The following is a 17,372-nucleotide window of genomic DNA, read 5'->3' as shown; positions in this document are numbered from 1 at the left end:
GAGGTGCAAGTATAGAGCCAGCGAGGCTTCTGACTGATCTGATGTATGATGATTGCTCAGCCCTCCCTCCTTCTATTTGTTTCATTTGAGTTTGTTCTGCATGCTTCCACTCACTGAGCAAAAGCTGTCTCCTCAAATCCTAAAGAGATTTGTGCACCCACTTGGATCTCAGAGGCCCCAATGTCAAATCCAAAATATATCATTTATTAAAGCACCTCTTTATGCCTCATTGCTATTAACAAATCCTATTACACTGTGTATGCTTTGCATGCTCGGAGGGGCCCACCATCCTAATGCAGCCTCGCTTATTATGTGTCAACTGAAAATGCTGTGAGAGTCATGTAGGCAGAAGCTGAAAAGCCTCTTTCACAGTAGACCTGATCTCAGACTCCATGCTGAAGGAAAGAAACAAAGATGATAGAGATACTTCCCAAGATTATCTTTATCAGCAGAGAAAGAGTAGAGATTTACTACTACATAACATCCCATAAATCTAAATATATTTCACCTTGCAGACCATATACACCACGACAAGTTAAAAGACACCATATCTATCTATCTAGCTATCTAGCTATCAAGCTATCTAGCTATCTAACTATCTATCTATCTAGCTATCTAGCTATCTAGCTAGCTAGCTAGCTATCAAGCTATCTAGCTATCTAACTATCTAGCTAGCTAGCTCCAAGACTAGCTAGCTAGCTAGCTAGCTCTCTATCTAGCTCTCTAGCTCTATCTCCAAGACTAGCTCTCTATCTAGCTCTCTAGCTCTATCTACCTATAACGTAGAAGTGGAACCTTGAATATACAGGTTCACTGCTGCATGGAAAGACCTGTATAGTATGCAAGGCTTAAATACAAGGCTTCTTTCAGAGTCACTGCAGCTGCACCACCATGAGTCTTGTGCAACCCACATATCTACGTCCAGGTTATAATGAAGTAAATTTAGCATTTAAATCCAGTTGAAAATGGTTTGAGTGTGCATAAGCGGTGTTATAATGTCATGTTTTCAGTCATTTCCTTATCGTAGGTAAGAGGTTCCCAACCCAGGTGTTAGGAAACACATTAGACCTTAACATTTTCAGCCTCAAAGACATGCAATATCTCTGCAGAGACATGTCGTTTCTTCTTTATTTCCTCCCAATCCAGAGGTTTTTTTATTGTTTTTTTTTTTCTTTTTGTTTTTGAACAGGGGGGTACAGCAAGGGTAACAAAAGTATGATATATTGGTTTTAAAAGGGATGCCAGTGGCATATTGTTTAGCACAATGCTGTAAAGTGCCGTTTGTCAGGCTCAGGCTGCTGCAGGGCAACAACGGTTCCAGGAATGTGCATAACAAATGTCAGTATGCCATCCAAACAAGTCAAAAGTACAGTTTAAAGACCCCAAACTTGTGTAGCATTGCTTTAAAGTTTCTAGTTTTCCATCAAACTTCAGAACTAAAGACAGCCCATGAAAAAGTGTTTATCACATCAATCAAGTACGGTGGCCCTGAAGTGTCACAGCATTACCAAAGTCACAACAGTCCACAATTAGCCACAAAACAACACAAAACATTTACAAAAGTTAAGGTTCCTGTTTTAACCCACTGTACAACGCAACAGAAAAGTTAAACCACGGGAAGTGGGCGGTAATAGAAGCTCTGCCACCTCCTCTGTGTGGGTAATTAATAAACATTTACTATGAGACTAATGTCTCAAATCTTTTCTAAAGTTATTTTGCTTTTTATCCATGTGCATGGTAAATTCTGTTTAAAAAAAATTAAAAAAAAGAGAAGCAGTGTAACTTCCGTTGCAGCTTTTGTTTTCATTAATTTACTTAACTGCCTAGTCGAATTAAGGGTCGTGGGCAAGGTGGAGTGAATCCCATTCAATCATTGGGTGGAAGACATGATACTCCCTGGACAGATCACCAGTCCATCACAGGGCCAGCACAGAAGGAAAAACAACCAGTCACGCTCACTCCCAGGGACAATTTAGAGTAACCAATTAACCTAACATGCATGTCTGTGGACAGTGGAAGGAAGCCGGAGTACCCACACATACTGAGAGAACATGGAAACTCCACACAGAAAGGCCACCATTCAAGCCTCCTCCAAGCCCGGGCTCGTACTTATAGCCTTCTTGCTTTGAGGCCACCACTGTGCATTTGTATTCATGTTGCAGTTAATTATGGAATGTTGTGGCATTTATATTGCTGTGACACTTTAGGGCCACCGTAGTAAAGCCTCAGATCTTTTAACTAAGAGAACTGGGACACCATTACGAACCTTCCTGATCAGCAGCTAGCACTGTAACTTCCACGTTATATTTTCTAAAATACTCTTGCCTCTCAGCTATTTGGGATCATTATATACCTTTGTGATTGACATACTTCTGATCTCTGGAATCGAGACAATACAGGTGAAATGGATGATTTAAAGTCCCAGTAAAATGACTAGATTAACTGTTCATACGGTTCAGAATTCATCTCAAACGCCTTGAGGTGGGACTTTAAGATTTTAAGTTAAAAAAAAAAATGGGAAAAGGGGGGTCTAATTGTGAAAACACCCAGTATAGTATCTCTAATTTAATTGTTCAATCTGTAGATAGTGGATTTCTCTGCCATCAGGAGTCTGTAAGAGTTCTGCATGATCTTTCGATACTTGTGCAGGCTACCTCTGCATCATCTTAGTAACCATCCCTTTGATTGGTTTTGGTGAGTTCTGAGGGAGTGAGCACTCCAAGCTTTCGAGGTAGTCTTCCCTCTCTTCCCACCGGTGGTGGGCCTCACTGCATTTGTGACTGCTTTTTCAATTACTTGTAATCAAAGGCACGATTATTATGACAGCGTCCAATGTACTTTGATGGTGGGCAGCAATCTTCCCCTTAATCACACCATCACACTCATTAATTTGCTGTCAGCCCTCATCCCTGTGCCGTGCAGCAATCTCCTGCCTGAAAGGCAAAGAGCTCACTGGGAAAGCACAGAGGAAAAAATATCAAAAGCCAAGAGGAAAGACGGAGATTGGTGAATCTGTTTTTGATGGTTCAGGAGACAGCCACCCCTTACTCAGACTTCTGAGTGTTTTTTTTTTTCTTCTTCTTTTCTGCAAAGTAAAAACTTCAACTCAAAAAGCCTAAGAGCATCTGATAAAGAAAAAGGGGTGACATTGTTAAACACACTCAGACTTGATACTTCATCCAGCAGGTGATAAGTATAGCTGTCTGTTTTTTCCAATCGCTTGGCATTGGCTCGTCTGCATCCATTGATTAATCAGATTCAACTTTAGGCTTGTTTTGCAGGTAGATTATCAGGCAGCACCTGCTCACTCCTCTGCTTTGCCTCCCTATCTGCAATTAATTTTTGTATTTTTAGAAATGTCTCTGAGACAGCGCAAGTGATTTTAATGTCTCCTAGAGATATCTCACGACTTCACACATCATTTTAGCATGCAAGATGTGTGCTGAATGCAGCCTCTGTTACTTCCATGACTGTTTGTTGCTTGTAGAAGTGAACTGCTTTGATCATTTTCCTACCATTAAACACATTCCTAATAAATTTACCCACTGGATTGGGAAACTTGTTTTATTCAGGTAGTCACTGTCATCCCAAAGCCTCCCTCATTTCTATAATCTCCTTATGCATCAGCTGGGATTTGAAGCTGTCATCGTCTCCGACACAGTTCTGCATCAGATGGAGTTTGATGTAAAACGGTAAAACGACAAGGTTTAAAAGATTGGTTGAGTTTTGTTTTTTTTTTGCCTGTAAAAATGTGAACACTCAGCAGGGTTGAGTTCTTTATGTAAGAGTAGGGTTTGCTAGAAGATGCAGGGATTACTCTTTTGTGTATGAGTGTATGCAGGATTGTGTATCTCTGCAGCTGCAGGACACTGGTCTAAAAACCTCAATGGTCTGTCAGCTTGTGTTTGAAAAGCCGAGGTACAGACATGTAGGAGGACACAGAAATGAAAAAAAATTGGAATACAGCCTAAAGGCTTATATGTGTGTGTATAAGGAAGTAGAGCACCATAAACAGCTGCGATGTGGAAGCATAGCCACTGGGCATTGACCTTTTCCATTTTCTTTCCTTCATCTTGTCCCTGTATAGTCACATTCCTACCCCTCATCAATCCGCTCCCTAAAACCATGCCATATCTAACACGTGTAACCAGCCAACCTGCACTTGTCACAGACAAACTAGATCTCTGTTTTTGTGCAAGACCCCTGTGAACCGAGCCGGAGCCACCACCTCATTTCTATCCGCGTGCTACATTCCATCCACCTCTCCATTCAACTCTCCCGCTGCTGAGAGCTGTTACATTTCTGCTCTAATGAAGACCTTGGGAGGGGAGGCCATTTCACACTTGATTCCCTCAAACACTCTTGATACAGTATGTTTCAGCATTTGGAGATGAGAAACAGTCTTGTGCTGTTTGGTGTTTGGTTGTGTACCCACTGTGGGGAAACTATGGAAAAAGTCACTTTTACGCAATTATCCTTAAACACCTTTGGGGAAAATATGAAAAACTGAACACAAAACACAAAATAATCAACTGTTTGTGTTGTAATTATTAATTTAAATGAAGTGTTAACCGAGTACCACAGTGTGCTTTAAATAGAAAAGTCCTAAGTTCTGCTTTCATTTTGCAGTAAATAGGTATATTATCAGTATAATTAAAGATTGTTGTGTTATATTACATAACTTGAGAAAGGCTTCAGAGAGAAACACCAGAGGTAGTTTGACATTTATCAAAGCCCCTCCAGTCAAACTTTGAAAATTCAGAATATTTTTCATGATCAAACATTTTCATGCTCAGAAAGCCTCGGGAGTCGAGAAAACCTATAGATCCCTGTTGTTTTTAGCTTTTCTTTGTGCGTGTAGCTTCTGCTGAAGTATGCATCAAGGTTCGTCAGAAGCTCTTCTGAAGCATTTAGTCTGCTATTAGAGATGGAGCCTTGTTTTAATATTCCTGTATTTTTGCTTTAATCTTCATAGGAAATTGAACTTTGCAGACTCAGTAGTCAAGAGAAGTTGGGGCTAACCCTGTGCTACAGGACAGATGAAGAAGAGGATGTGGCTATCTATGTTAGCGAGGTAAGTACATCATTTGCCCTTCAGACTTATTTTACTGGTATTGACTAAACTCCTGTCTGCAGCATTTAATGGTATCTGCTGTCAGACTTGCAATTTTTACATCCCTGAGCAAGTGTAGAATATATTAATTGTTGAATGAGATATTTACAAGGGTTATCAAAAATTTGCCCCAAAGGCCTTTTGCATATTCAGTTAACAATAACTTTGTCTTTAATATAAATGCAAGATGTAACTAACCCTTACATAACGCTGCTGTAAACTTCTAAAATCTCATCTGTGTTTGTTAAAATGATATTTACCATAAAAATGACCCCTCCATGCCTTACAATGGATTAGATGGCTTATTTAAATAAATGGCTATATAAATATGAATATTTTTCACCCACCCATTTGCTGTACTGTTATGTACATGACACAAATTTGTTCACCTTTGATCCTGCACAACCTGCTCAACACTCTAGTTGGTTGGTGTTATTTATATTTGCATCTTTGAACCTAAGACTGATTCTAAATTAGAAGAGAAAAAGTGACTTTTACATTGCCACCACCACGTAAATGCATTTGAATACTAATGTATTCTATACATTAGTATTCTGTTTTGAAACACAAATGCTTAACATTTCACATTTTTTTGGCTTTTACATTTTGTGAGTGTGGTCCTGCCTCAAGTGGAGGGGTTTTTATCTTGGGGTGGGTTCATGAGTGAGGGAAGGATCGAGCGTGAGATTGACAGGTGGATCGGTGCGGTGTCTGCAGTAATGCCCCAGTCTGTCGTGGTGAAGAAGCAGCTGAGCCAGAAGGCAAAGCTCTCGATTTACCAGTCTATCTACGTTCCTACCCTCTTCTATGGTCATAAGCTGTGGGTCGTGACCGAAAGAATGAGATCTCGTATACAGGCGGCTGAAATGAGTTTCCTCCGCAGGGTGGCCGGGCTCTCCCTTAGAGATAGGGTGAGAAGCTCGATCATCCGGGAGGGGCTCAGAGTAGAGCCGCTGCTCCTCCGCATCAAGAGGAGCCAGTTGAGGTGGCTCAGACATCTGGTCAGGATGCCTCCTGGACGCCTTCCTGGTGAGGTGGAAAATGTAGCTGGGCAGAGGGAAGTCTTGGCTTTCCTGGTTAGACTGCTGCCCCCGCGACCCAACCCCGGATAAGCAGTAGAAACTGAGGATGAAACTCATTTCAGCGAGATCTCGTTCTTTCGATCACGAACAACAGCTCAGGACCATAGGTCAGGGTGATAACGTAGATCGACTGGGAAATCAAGAGCTTTGGCTTCTGGCTCAGCTCCTTCTTCACCACGACAGACCTCTGTAGAGTCCACATTACTGCAGACACCGCACCGATACGTCTGTCGATCTCACGCTCCATCTATCCCTCACTCGTGAATAAGACCCCAAAATATATAAACTCCTCCACTTGAGGCAGGACCTCACTCCCAACCCGGAGAGGGCAATCAACCCTATTCTGGCTGAGGAACATTGGTCTCAGATTTGGAGGTGCTGATTTTAATCCAAGCCGCTTCACACTTGGCAGCGAATCGCTCAGGCGAGAGCTGGAGATCACGGTCAGATGAAGCCAACAGGACCACATCATCCGCAAAAGCAGACACCCAATCCTGAGGCCACCAAGTCGGATCCCCTCAACACCTCGGCTGTGCCTGGAAATTCTGTCCATTTAAGTTATGAACAGAATCGATTATAAACGGCAGCCTTGACTCCACCAAGCAGTCACACTCAGACTGGTTCTGTATTTGCTGAATAGTGAATTACATTTGTTGTTACCTGTTCTAATGCACAAATATATCCTCTGTCTATGGGCCCCAAAAGTACATCTGGCACCATTTAAAATGGAAATAAATATATCATAAGATCCATTACCAAAATGCAAATATGAGTTTATTATCTTAAGCATGCCCAACGTGATATTAACGACCGCACATATAGATGTAATGATGACTATATTATACTGCCACCCGTAAGTGATGATATTTTCTCCTTACTCTCACGTAAACATATGAGGACCCTGTTTGAGGGTCCCTAAACTCAGGAGTTGGGAAAAAATAAAAAAGGGGACTAACCTCAGAAACATGTTTTTTTCATTGCGTTCTCTCTTTTTTTACAAGCCATAAAAGTTTGGAGCTGCTGGCTGTTGGAAAGATAAAAACATTAATGCTCTTGGGGTAAAGCTGTATGCACATCCCACTGACAATTTAGCTCTTTGAAGCCTCACATTTACATATTAATCTCTGTTGTTTAAACCAACAGTCATCATATTTCCAGATCAGAGAACCTCTGTGAAATCTTTTAACAAGAGAATTCTGCGTTTCTCAAAATAAATCAGTTCTGACATTTAATATCCATCTTCAAATTTGGGATTTGCTCTCATATTCATATGAGTAAAGCAGGTTTCACGCCAGTGGCAGCGCTTCAAAATTGAGCTCATATTAAACCCAAATCATATTATTGACCAGCTGATCTGACTGTATGATTATATTCTCAGCAGCCAAATGAAATGTCTGCCAAGACAGAGACAGGCAGAGGGAAATATATCAAAACAAACAAGAATACTTTAGGGTACAACCTCATTGCCTGTGATTCATGGGGGGAAAAACAATCTTTACCTGTTTGTTTTTTTTTTCTCAGAAGCTGAGAAAATACTGTTTTGGATTCAGCTCAACTTCCTCCAAAATTCGTTTGAAGTTGACTCAGACCATGCAAGGGCTTTGCTTTGAGAGCTATAATAATTAAATGAGACGTGTGAGCAGAGTAGAATACAAATCACAATGCTCTGAGGTTTTAGGTAGCTCTCCCTAAGTGTTGGTTTTGTTTTTAAAAAGTAAGTGGGGTGTGATGCATGTAGATGAGGTGAATGAATGTTAATGGGAGAGGTTATGTTCTTTGATCTCCTGCATGTAGGAAGAACATGGGGTTTAAAATAATACAGTTATCTTAAAACAAGCTAAATTTCCCACCTTAATGGCTCTTGTTCAGATTGTCATTTTTACACAAATCGGTCCAGTCCAAATAAATAAATACTGTATAAACCAATTTATTTCCATACAGAATATGGGGTGCAGAGGTTATCAGCCTGTTGCATTGCCCTTCCATTTTACTAATAACAGTAAAATCTTCAACAGATAATGTTCACGTTATGCACATGCTATGTTGCTGCTTTTAACGTCTTTTAATGATTTCTTTGCACCGTATTTTACGCCTTTACTGTGTTCTGCAAAAGCACTTTGAACATGAAATGAGCTAAAAAAAAAAAAAAAAAACTTACCTTGCCTAAATGTTACCCCCTCATTTAGTTTTCAATAGACTCCCAGATAAAAAAGCTCTCCCACTACAGATCTACAGATCACTTGCTCTCAGATCCGTGTTGCTTCCAGTCCTTTAACCATTCCTCCGAGTCAGTTGAATGAGTGGACTCTGAATTGGAGTGAACTATCACGAAGATGGAGTGTCTCAGTATTTCAGTGTCTTCAGAGATGCTGATAAGATGCTGATAAGAGAAAGTAAAACAATGGTCCTGGATGCCAATTGATTGGCCGGTTAAAGGTCCCTGCCCTCTTGTTGACTTGCATCAGTTGCTGAAAGAGTACATGCATCATATTGCTTCAGTTTTATAGTTAAACAGAGTGGATTTTGCTCAGCTTTCAAAAGACACTAGAAGAGGTCATTCGTTGTAAAACTAACCAAACTTTTGTGGAGAAGTCAGCTGGCATCCCGAGGCAGCACATATTGTCCATGTACGCATGCCGAGCTGAGTGATGACGTCAAAATTCATTTTCTTCTTCCATACAGGTCAGTCCAAACAGTATCGCTGCCAGAGATGGGCGCATCCGTGAGGGGGATCGCATTTTGCAGGTATGTAAGACCCCATTCACACCATCTCCCATTAGGTTCAATATAAACCCTGGTTTTTACTTTGTTTTACTCAGCTACTATCTCTCAGCAGAAAAGCACATTTATTTTTAATGGCAGCACATTATAGGGGTAATTCGCTCCTGCTGTGACTGTTGCAGGGGGAGAAATGTCCCTACAGCTATTTTAGTTAGCACCAGCATGGATTTTTAAGAGTTCCGCTTCAGGATGTTGCTTCGCAGCATCTTGTTTCCTCCTGCGGCAATCGCTGAGAGGCCATGACTGTTACCTCCAACTTCATCTTTAAGCATCAGAGCAAAGAGCAGAGTTTGTCAGGAGCCGTCATGGTGCTCTGTTTGTGAATTACAGAACAACCTAATTGGTTTAGCAGAACAAAGTAATAGCCTCTGGTTTTTTTGTTTTTTTTTACACCCTTTTGCCACTGAGATCTTAGCATACCCTCATTTAACCTTTGTAATAACTGCATTTTTACAGTTTTAATAGATACAGTAAGATGAGCAATAATAACAGCATTTTTCTGTTTTGTACATGTGTGACAAAACAAAAATAATCCTGCTTTAATCAACTAATAAATTGTTAAACTCTTCTTAGATCCATTCTCAAATGTTGCTCTTTTGCTCTGATGAGACAAGTTAAAGCTCACTTATGATCTTGCATCCAAGATGACTCATGTCTTTGGTTGAGTTGCATGACAGAAAAAAAAAACAAAAAAACATCCATAACCTTTTGGGTAACCCTACTAGCAAAGAAACCAAACACCTTGTTGGATGTTATGACAGAAAGTAAAAAGTAAATACTCTGTGCAGCAAATATCACAGATGTAGGGATGGGATGCATTAGCAGCAATGGTCTAATTGAGTCTAACATGAACTATGTGGCTGATTTGAAACCAGAAGGTGCGTGTGCTTTTATGAGAGGCAGACCAGTATTTTCGCACTATTATCCACCAGTGGCAGGGCCATTACTCTGCTGGCTAAAAGATGGACGCTGCCTGTCAGCGGCGAGTTAATTGTGTGGCTAGATGTATGTACGTTGCCGGATACTTTGGTGAACACAACAGCTCTGGCGTCCCACCGCCACCTTTTCATTCATAATCACCGTATGGGTCCTGGTTTATATTATTACGGGAGTGTGGAGTGTTTACAGTTTCCTTGTGAAAAGAAGGCATTCATCGCGCTGTTTTGTTGCCATGGAGAGCTCTTACAGTGCATGTGTGTGTTTCCTTGCTTGTATTTGACTTAATAGGGAGTTGGTAATAATGTTTGTCATGTTCAGATTAATGGTCAAGATGTGCAAGACAGAGAAGAAGCAATGGCTGCTCTCTCCAGTGATGAGTGCAGGAATATTGTGCTGCTGGTTGCCAGACCTGAAATGCAGGTAAGAAATTTCCACTATTGTGCATCAAACTGACAAGCTGTATCTTTCGTTTGCTGACTGAGGTTCTGAAGGTTTCTCATTTACTGTGTATTTGCTCGGTACAAACCTTAGCAGGCTGGGGTGACCAACCAACCCCCCTCTCACTGCGTACACATCCACTCCTGGTGGAAACCACTACCGTGACACCTCATCGTGTTTTATTTTTATGTAGCGCCACTGTAATTGACTTCCAACAGTAAGCCATAAAAGCTAATGGCATGCTAATGTGGACTGAGTTCAGGCCCAAGGCCGATGGCGAGTAAGTGGAAGGACGCTGCCGCAGTGCAGATGAGCAGGAAGCAGAAGCAGCTTCTTCATAATTAAATGGGTCTTTCAGTAGTAAATGTGAAGTTGTCAGATATGGATACCATTTGGCTCACATCAAACAGTCTGATGGATGATGAGCTAAAAGGTCAGAAGTGGTGCTTTTATGGCCATCAAAGTGGATTGGCTTGATTTTAAGACGAGCGGTTTCGTTAGTTATAAAGTAGGAAACTTGATATCAGCCAAATGCTGCATGTTGATGTGTGCAGTTTTTCATATTAAAACCATTCCGGGGCGTTTTCAGGAAATCCCATTTGTGCACTCATTTGGAAAATCCAGCTATGTTTTTTTTTTAGACACTTTGTCGCCACAAGCTTTGGGGTTTGATAAATAACACTTTTTTTCTACTCCATATGCTTTTCTTCTCCGTTCCCTCCCAGCTGGAAGAGGCCTGGCTGGATGATGAGCACAGTGAGTTCCTAGAACAGCTGAAGATGGAAATGTTGGAGGAGCAGCAAAGAGAGGAGATGGAATTGGCTGCTTTACAGGAGGAGCAAGAAAACGAGCAGGTCAGAAGCAGCAGAACACGTTGAGTGTTCTTTCTGATCTGCATTCAAGAAAATAAAAGTCTTTATTGCTCTGTGCAGTGAGATAAAGAATGTTAAACCTATTGAGGAACAAAAACAACAGAAACACACATATAAAGTTAATAACATCCAACAGTAAGAATCTTTGAAATCAAGAGACTGAGTTGCAGGCATAGATGGCGTCAAACTTTTCCGGTGACTTTTTCTGCAAAAGTGGGTGAAAACAAGCTTTGTCCTTTAAGTTGAGCGTAACAAATATATTTTCATAAATATTTATGTGTGGGGACCATTAAACAATTGAAATTCTAAACATTGGTATTAATAGTCTCATATTCTGTTTTGTCAGGAGGATTGCATTCTACAAAAATCCATATAAATGGGACTTGGAAAACATGCCAGAGAGTCGGCAATCCCTGAAGTATCAGAGCTGTACAACAATTATGCAAAGTAGAATATGTATTCTTTAGGAGGGATCAAAATAGGGTTACACTTACTGCAGTAACCCCCGTTTTTTCCTCATTCAGAAACAAATCTGCATTCACATGTATGCAAATCCCCTCCCAAAAAATGAAAAAAGAATATTCTGTGACAGGTCATTAATGAAAAATTTTGCATGCACCTTTACATTTTAAGAAGTAAGTTTCAGACTGCAATATGTTCATGCAGGCCTTTTTTGCAAAACAAAACAAAAACAACAACAAAAAACAACAAAACATGGAATTCTACAGCAAATGTATAGAAAACAGGCTTTAGTAATGTGGAGCTTAATTTATAAATCTATTAAATTAAAAAAACAAAATTCAAAATAATAAGTGCAAGATTTTATTGATTTTTTTTTTTTTTTTTTTTTTTTAATGTCCATTTTAAATTTAGTGCCTCCAAGATAATAAAGTTGGGACAGGTATTTATATTTGTGTTGCATCTTTTGTTAAAAAAGTTAAAAGTTTGCAAATGAGCTAAATCTGCATGCACCCCTGCAGTCTGGGGGTCAAGGTTGAACAGCCAACATGTTTTATGGAAAATAGTGTTTGAAGACCCTGCAAACTTGTAAAGTTGGACTTTTAGTGTGCTGCATGGAACTGATGAAATGATGAAATGAAAAGAAGACAGAATGAGCTACGTGGAGAAAATGATACATTAAAAAAAGGCCAGATGAAGAGCCACAGATCTCTCACCACAGCTCAGAGAGCACTGCAGGCCACGAGAGCCACAGGAGCCCCGGCAGGGAGATCCAAAACCTGAAATCTCTAATTAGCCATGCCATGTTCACTAATGTACCCCTAATAAGGGTGCTGTCGCTTTAAATACATGCTAATGGAAAAGCAAAAGGATTGCCTAAGATTTCTAAAAATGAATCAGTTTTGATTTTTCAGACCACAAGATAGTTTTTCGCTTTCTTTCCTCAGTGGAAATGACTTTGGTCTCAAACTAACTTAAACTTTGGCCTCCCCTCCCAATGCTTTCATTAGAGCAGAAGAACTAGTAAAACTTTTTTTTTTTAACTTGTCTTTATCCTTTCTTTGATGGTTTTCAGAAGTTTCACTTCAGTTTCACTTTATCTTTAATCAGGAAGTAAATTGTTGAAAAATGATGACATGCTATTTGGCCGGTAGTCATAACATATTGTGTTTTATTTTTAGAGAGCAGAAGATGAAAAGCCAACCTGTTCAACACTCCCCTATCTAAAGGACAATGTGCGGAGTATAAAAGACAAAATGGAGAATTCGGAACAAAATGTCTTGGCACAAATCCAGAGACGTCTGTCCCGGTGCCTGAGAGACAGTCGGGACACACACTGCAGCAATGGTTCCATAAGGCTGGGGGACAAAGACGATGAGGAAGATGATGAAATGAAAGGTGACCATTTCCAACAACTCTTGGAGCTTAAGTGTCAGATCCGAAACAGCGGTGAGTACGACCTGTTCTACAGTCGCCGCAGCACCATTGAGTGCAGCATGGCGGAACAGGGCAGCGTTCAACATGAGCTACGGATGCTCAACGAGGAGCTGCGCAGCATTGAGCTCGAGTGTCAAAACATCATGCAGGCCCATAAGCTTCGTAAGGGTCAGCAGTCGCCCCTAACGGGCCATTCTGTGCCCTCCACCAAAAATCAAAGCCCCCACCATGGAGAGTCCACAAGGAGCAAGTTGGCTGACATGAACGAGAGGCTAGAAAAATCGGATAAGGACAGCTCCAGTGCCTATAACACTGCCGAGAGTTCCCGCAGCACTCCTCTGGCAATGGACCGCTCCCCAGAGCATTCCCTCCAGAGAATGGTCAGTCTCACCAACCAGAGGAACCTCTGCAGTGGCCTCGCTGCTGGTCATTCCCCTTCCCCAAGCCCCATCCCACCATGCCATGCGCCCGTCCTGGGCAAGAGCAGCAGCCCTGACCACAGCAATCCTTCCGAGTCAGACCAGACACCTCAAGCTGAGGAGGAGAGCAGAGGCAAACTGAAGCAATCAACCTCTCAAAATCCTTACTTCTCTCCTTCCCACAGTTCCCAGCAGAGGCAGGCCAACATTCCAGCTCATGCCCGCCACTACCAGAGCTACATGCAGCTGATCCAGCAGCGCTCGGCTGTAGAGTACGCTCAGAGCCAGCTCAGCCTGCTCAGTGTCTGCAAAGAGCCTCAGAGACCCATGAATGAGCCCAAGATGGAGTGGAAGGTCAAGATCCGCAGCGACGGCACACGCTACATCACCAAAAGGCCCGTGAGAGACAAAATCCTGAGGGAGCGAGCCTTAAAGATTAAAGAGGAGCGAAGCGGGGGAATGACCACCGATGATGATGCAATGAGTGAAATGAAGATGGGGAGGTACTGGAGTAAAGAGGAAAGAAAGCAGCACCTGGTCAGGGCAAAAGAACAGAGGAGACGACGAGAGTTCATGCAGCGGAGTCGCTTGGAAAGCTTGAGGGAAAATCCTCAGAGCAGCAGTGAGGGTCGCAAGGAAGTCAGCATCATAGAGCTCAGCCACAAGAAGATGATGAAGAAACGCAACAAGAAGATCCTGGATAATTGGATGACAATCCAGGAGCTGATGACTCACGGCACCAAGGCACCAGAAGGAGCAAAGGTGCACAACGCCTTCCTCTCAGTCACTACTGTATAAAGTAAAGCCCACATACATTCTACCCCATGTGGTATGACATTCTCGCCTCGTTCAATGTGGCGTTTTTATGAGGACAATAAGAATATTTTTCACTCTTTGTAACTCAAAATGCATTTTGTAAAGAATTTATCAGTGGCATCATGACATTTACAGGATGTTTTTCCAAAAATTGTTTTTTCACATCACACTGCAGGAAAACACATTTTCTATGAAATGATACCGATACAAATATTTTGTTACTTCATTTTAAAACATGTTTATCTTATCAATTCTATTTTCATATTTATGTTGTAGGCCTATACGTCAAAACGGCTGTGTGAGAATGTTTGTTTTCTTTTTCTCTTGAGTGCATTTATCTATTCGCCATGATGGATCAGTGGTAAATGTGTTTTTCCACTGTTGTTTTAAATGTTGCTTTAAAAAAAAGATGAACAGATTTCCCATTTCCCAAAGTAAGTAAGAGCCAAAATCCATTAAATCCCACTTTGTGTTGAGATAGAAATGTTTCCAACAAGTCTTAAAATTTAACAGATCATGAAATATTGATCGTTTAAGTGTCTGTACATTAAAATGAGGATAAACATAAACTTTAAAGGTGCTTATATACCACTCACTGCTTTTACAGCACATAATTTGCCTCTGATAAGGATGTTAAAACTAACTGAATAATGTAAACAATCGAAAGTAGCCTGCAGTTCTTTTGAATTTAACTCTTGTCAACAAGTTTTTGCTCATTTGTTACATGTTCCATTTTGTCGTTTGTCTCAGTTAAATGTAAATTTTGTATTTATTGGTTGATATTTGTTGTGTACACATTTTTAAATCCCTAAGTTTTTACTTTTTTGTAAAAACAACAGAATTTTCTTTTTTCTTTTGTATCAGACAAGTGAGAATTACCTTCACGTACAACTTTGAAAATGATACATTTTATGCAAATTTCTTTCACTTTAAGTTTTTCCTACATATTCAGCAACCGATGGACCTGCCTGTAGCTCTTACATACCAATATTTTTTTACATAATTTTTAACCTTTTACTCTTCATAGCCTTAAAAGCCAAACCGCAGCGACATATTGGTGTGTCAACTTTATTTCATACTCAATAAACTGTACATCTGTGAACAACGGGGGAGGTTTTGTTCTGCCTTATTCATAAACTGTATCATTTGTGTTTTTTATTCTGTTTACAATCACATTAAACTAGTGTTGGTATGATTGCCACTGAGCAGGACTCAGAACACTTTAGATCTGATTAAATAATAGGTTTGCCTTTTATCAAAAGTCTTAATAGTCCCATAACATGTACAGTACAGTTGAGCCATGCCTAATGCATCATTTTTAATTGAACTAATGTAAATTTTAAATTTCAAACCAAGTCCTATATGTTTTGAGTCGATGTCTGCTGGTCGAATTCTGAGTAATGCATAGGTGGCACATTTGTAGCAGGTAAAATGTGTGTTAATAGTGATCTTTGCAAAAGAAATAATAAATTATTGTTTTTGGTATAATCTGATGTGTTTGTTTTGTTGTTTGGGGTACCTTCAAGTGAAAACAGCCCAAATTCTGTTGGATAATTCATCTAGTGTAACTATGATTACATTTTTTTTTTACCATACATTTGCTTCACATGTCCAAATTTACCTTTTGTAAAATGACGAATGGTAAGTGGGCGGAAGTAAGCAGCAGCAGCGCATTGTGTTATTGTAGTCCTTGCTGTGGGGCAAGGAATAAAGAAGACGGGTGAAGTACTCTTGGAAAACGTGTCATTTCACAGACGTAAACTGTACAAAGAACAGCAACAAAAGCTGCAGAAAGTCTTCAAGGAGCAAAGGGCCAGTGTGAAATGAAGCAGAACAGCTTTTTTGCCAAGCGCACGTCCACCTCAGATATCTCCTGGAGAGTGACTCGCTGCAAATATGTTTAGTTATTAAACAGAAGAGGATTTCAATTAAAATGTCCTCACACTTGGATGGCTTTGTGTTCATTAAAACGTACCGACCACTTAATCATTACTACAGCCTTGTCATATGCAGGAAGAGCTACTGGGACACTCTGGTCTCGGTATTATCTTTAGTTGTCAGGGTGCTAAACCTGAAACTGAAGTGTCATGAATACCATATGGCCTTGGGACTCTTCTCTGCCTTTTTTTTTTTTTTGCCCCTGTTTGATTTCACTGAGAACATGTTCCGTTTAAAGGGACTGGTAAAATATGAAAGAAACGGATTCTTCTTAACATTGGTTTTTTTCTTTGAAGGGATTGTTCTGGGTTCCCCGATGGCATTTGTTCTGTTTTCTTTTGGCCCAGCACCATTTCATTTTCAGTTGTGTTATTTCATTTTCAACTTTTCCACATTATAAAGTAAGCCGGTGAAACTCACCCCTCCAGCCTCGTACCAGAAAAAGGATTGTATTGCTGAAACACTGCATCATTAAAAATCCTTTCTCTAATAGCGCAGTTTGATTGACATTCATAAGGTTTTATAAAGCCAAAGTATCACATATGGTGGGATTTTTAAGTTGTGTTAATACTTTTTTTCATTCCCCAATACTCTGACATTTAACAGCATCTCTGTTTATACACCAGCCAAACATTTACATCCAACTTCGTATTAGAAAGTAAACTCCTGCCATCTCCCCCAAGCCCATTCCCTCTCCTCTCATTTGTTAATTCTGTCAGTCTGTATAGACTGAGACCATTAAAATGCCAATAAAAAGCCACGGAAGAAGCCGTGTAAAATGTACTGACTCACACCAGAACTATCCCAAGTGCTTGGAAGCTAATTAAGTTCATCCATGAGCTCCTGAAAGACCCAGTCAGGTGTAATTAAAATCGAGCTCGTGACAGCCATGGCATTTGTCAGAGCTACCCAGCAGTTCAAATACCGGTACTGACAGAAATGTCAAGCATATAACAGTGGCTCCTCTCCTTTTCAGTCCCATGCTCACCAGAAACACCATAGCCTCTATATTGATGTTTGTTGATAACCTTTTGGATTCCCTGAACAGCAAAAACTACAAATTCTCTCATTATTCATC

General features: G+C 40.5%; 1 protein-coding gene across 2 annotated transcripts in view; it reads left to right on the top strand.

Moving 5' to 3' along the window:
• Window positions 1–15,735, top strand: part of LOC306770709 (PDZ domain-containing RING finger protein 4-like) — a 158,046-nt gene extending 142,311 nt beyond the window's left edge. For both annotated transcript variants that reach the window (XM_079259610.1, XM_079259609.1), the window contains 5 exons: window positions 4,976–5,074; window positions 8,878–8,940; window positions 10,234–10,335; window positions 11,079–11,207; window positions 12,866–15,735. In XM_079259610.1, coding sequence (XP_079115736.1) covers window positions 4,976–5,074; window positions 8,878–8,940; window positions 10,234–10,335; window positions 11,079–11,207; window positions 12,866–14,338 — 1,866 coding nt within the window. In that variant the 3' untranslated portion in view covers window positions 14,339–15,735. The remainder of the gene's footprint in view (window positions 1–4,975; window positions 5,075–8,877; window positions 8,941–10,233; window positions 10,336–11,078; window positions 11,208–12,865) is intronic.
• The last annotated feature ends 1,637 nt before the right edge of the window (window positions 15,736–17,372 follow it).

The sequence above is a fragment of the Telmatherina bonti genome (genome assembly GCF_933228915.1).
Source record: "Telmatherina bonti genome assembly, chromosome: 2".
Taxonomy (NCBI): Eukaryota; Metazoa; Chordata; class Actinopteri; order Atheriniformes; family Telmatherinidae; genus Telmatherina; species Telmatherina bonti.
This window is presented reverse-complemented; position numbering and strand designations above follow the sequence as displayed.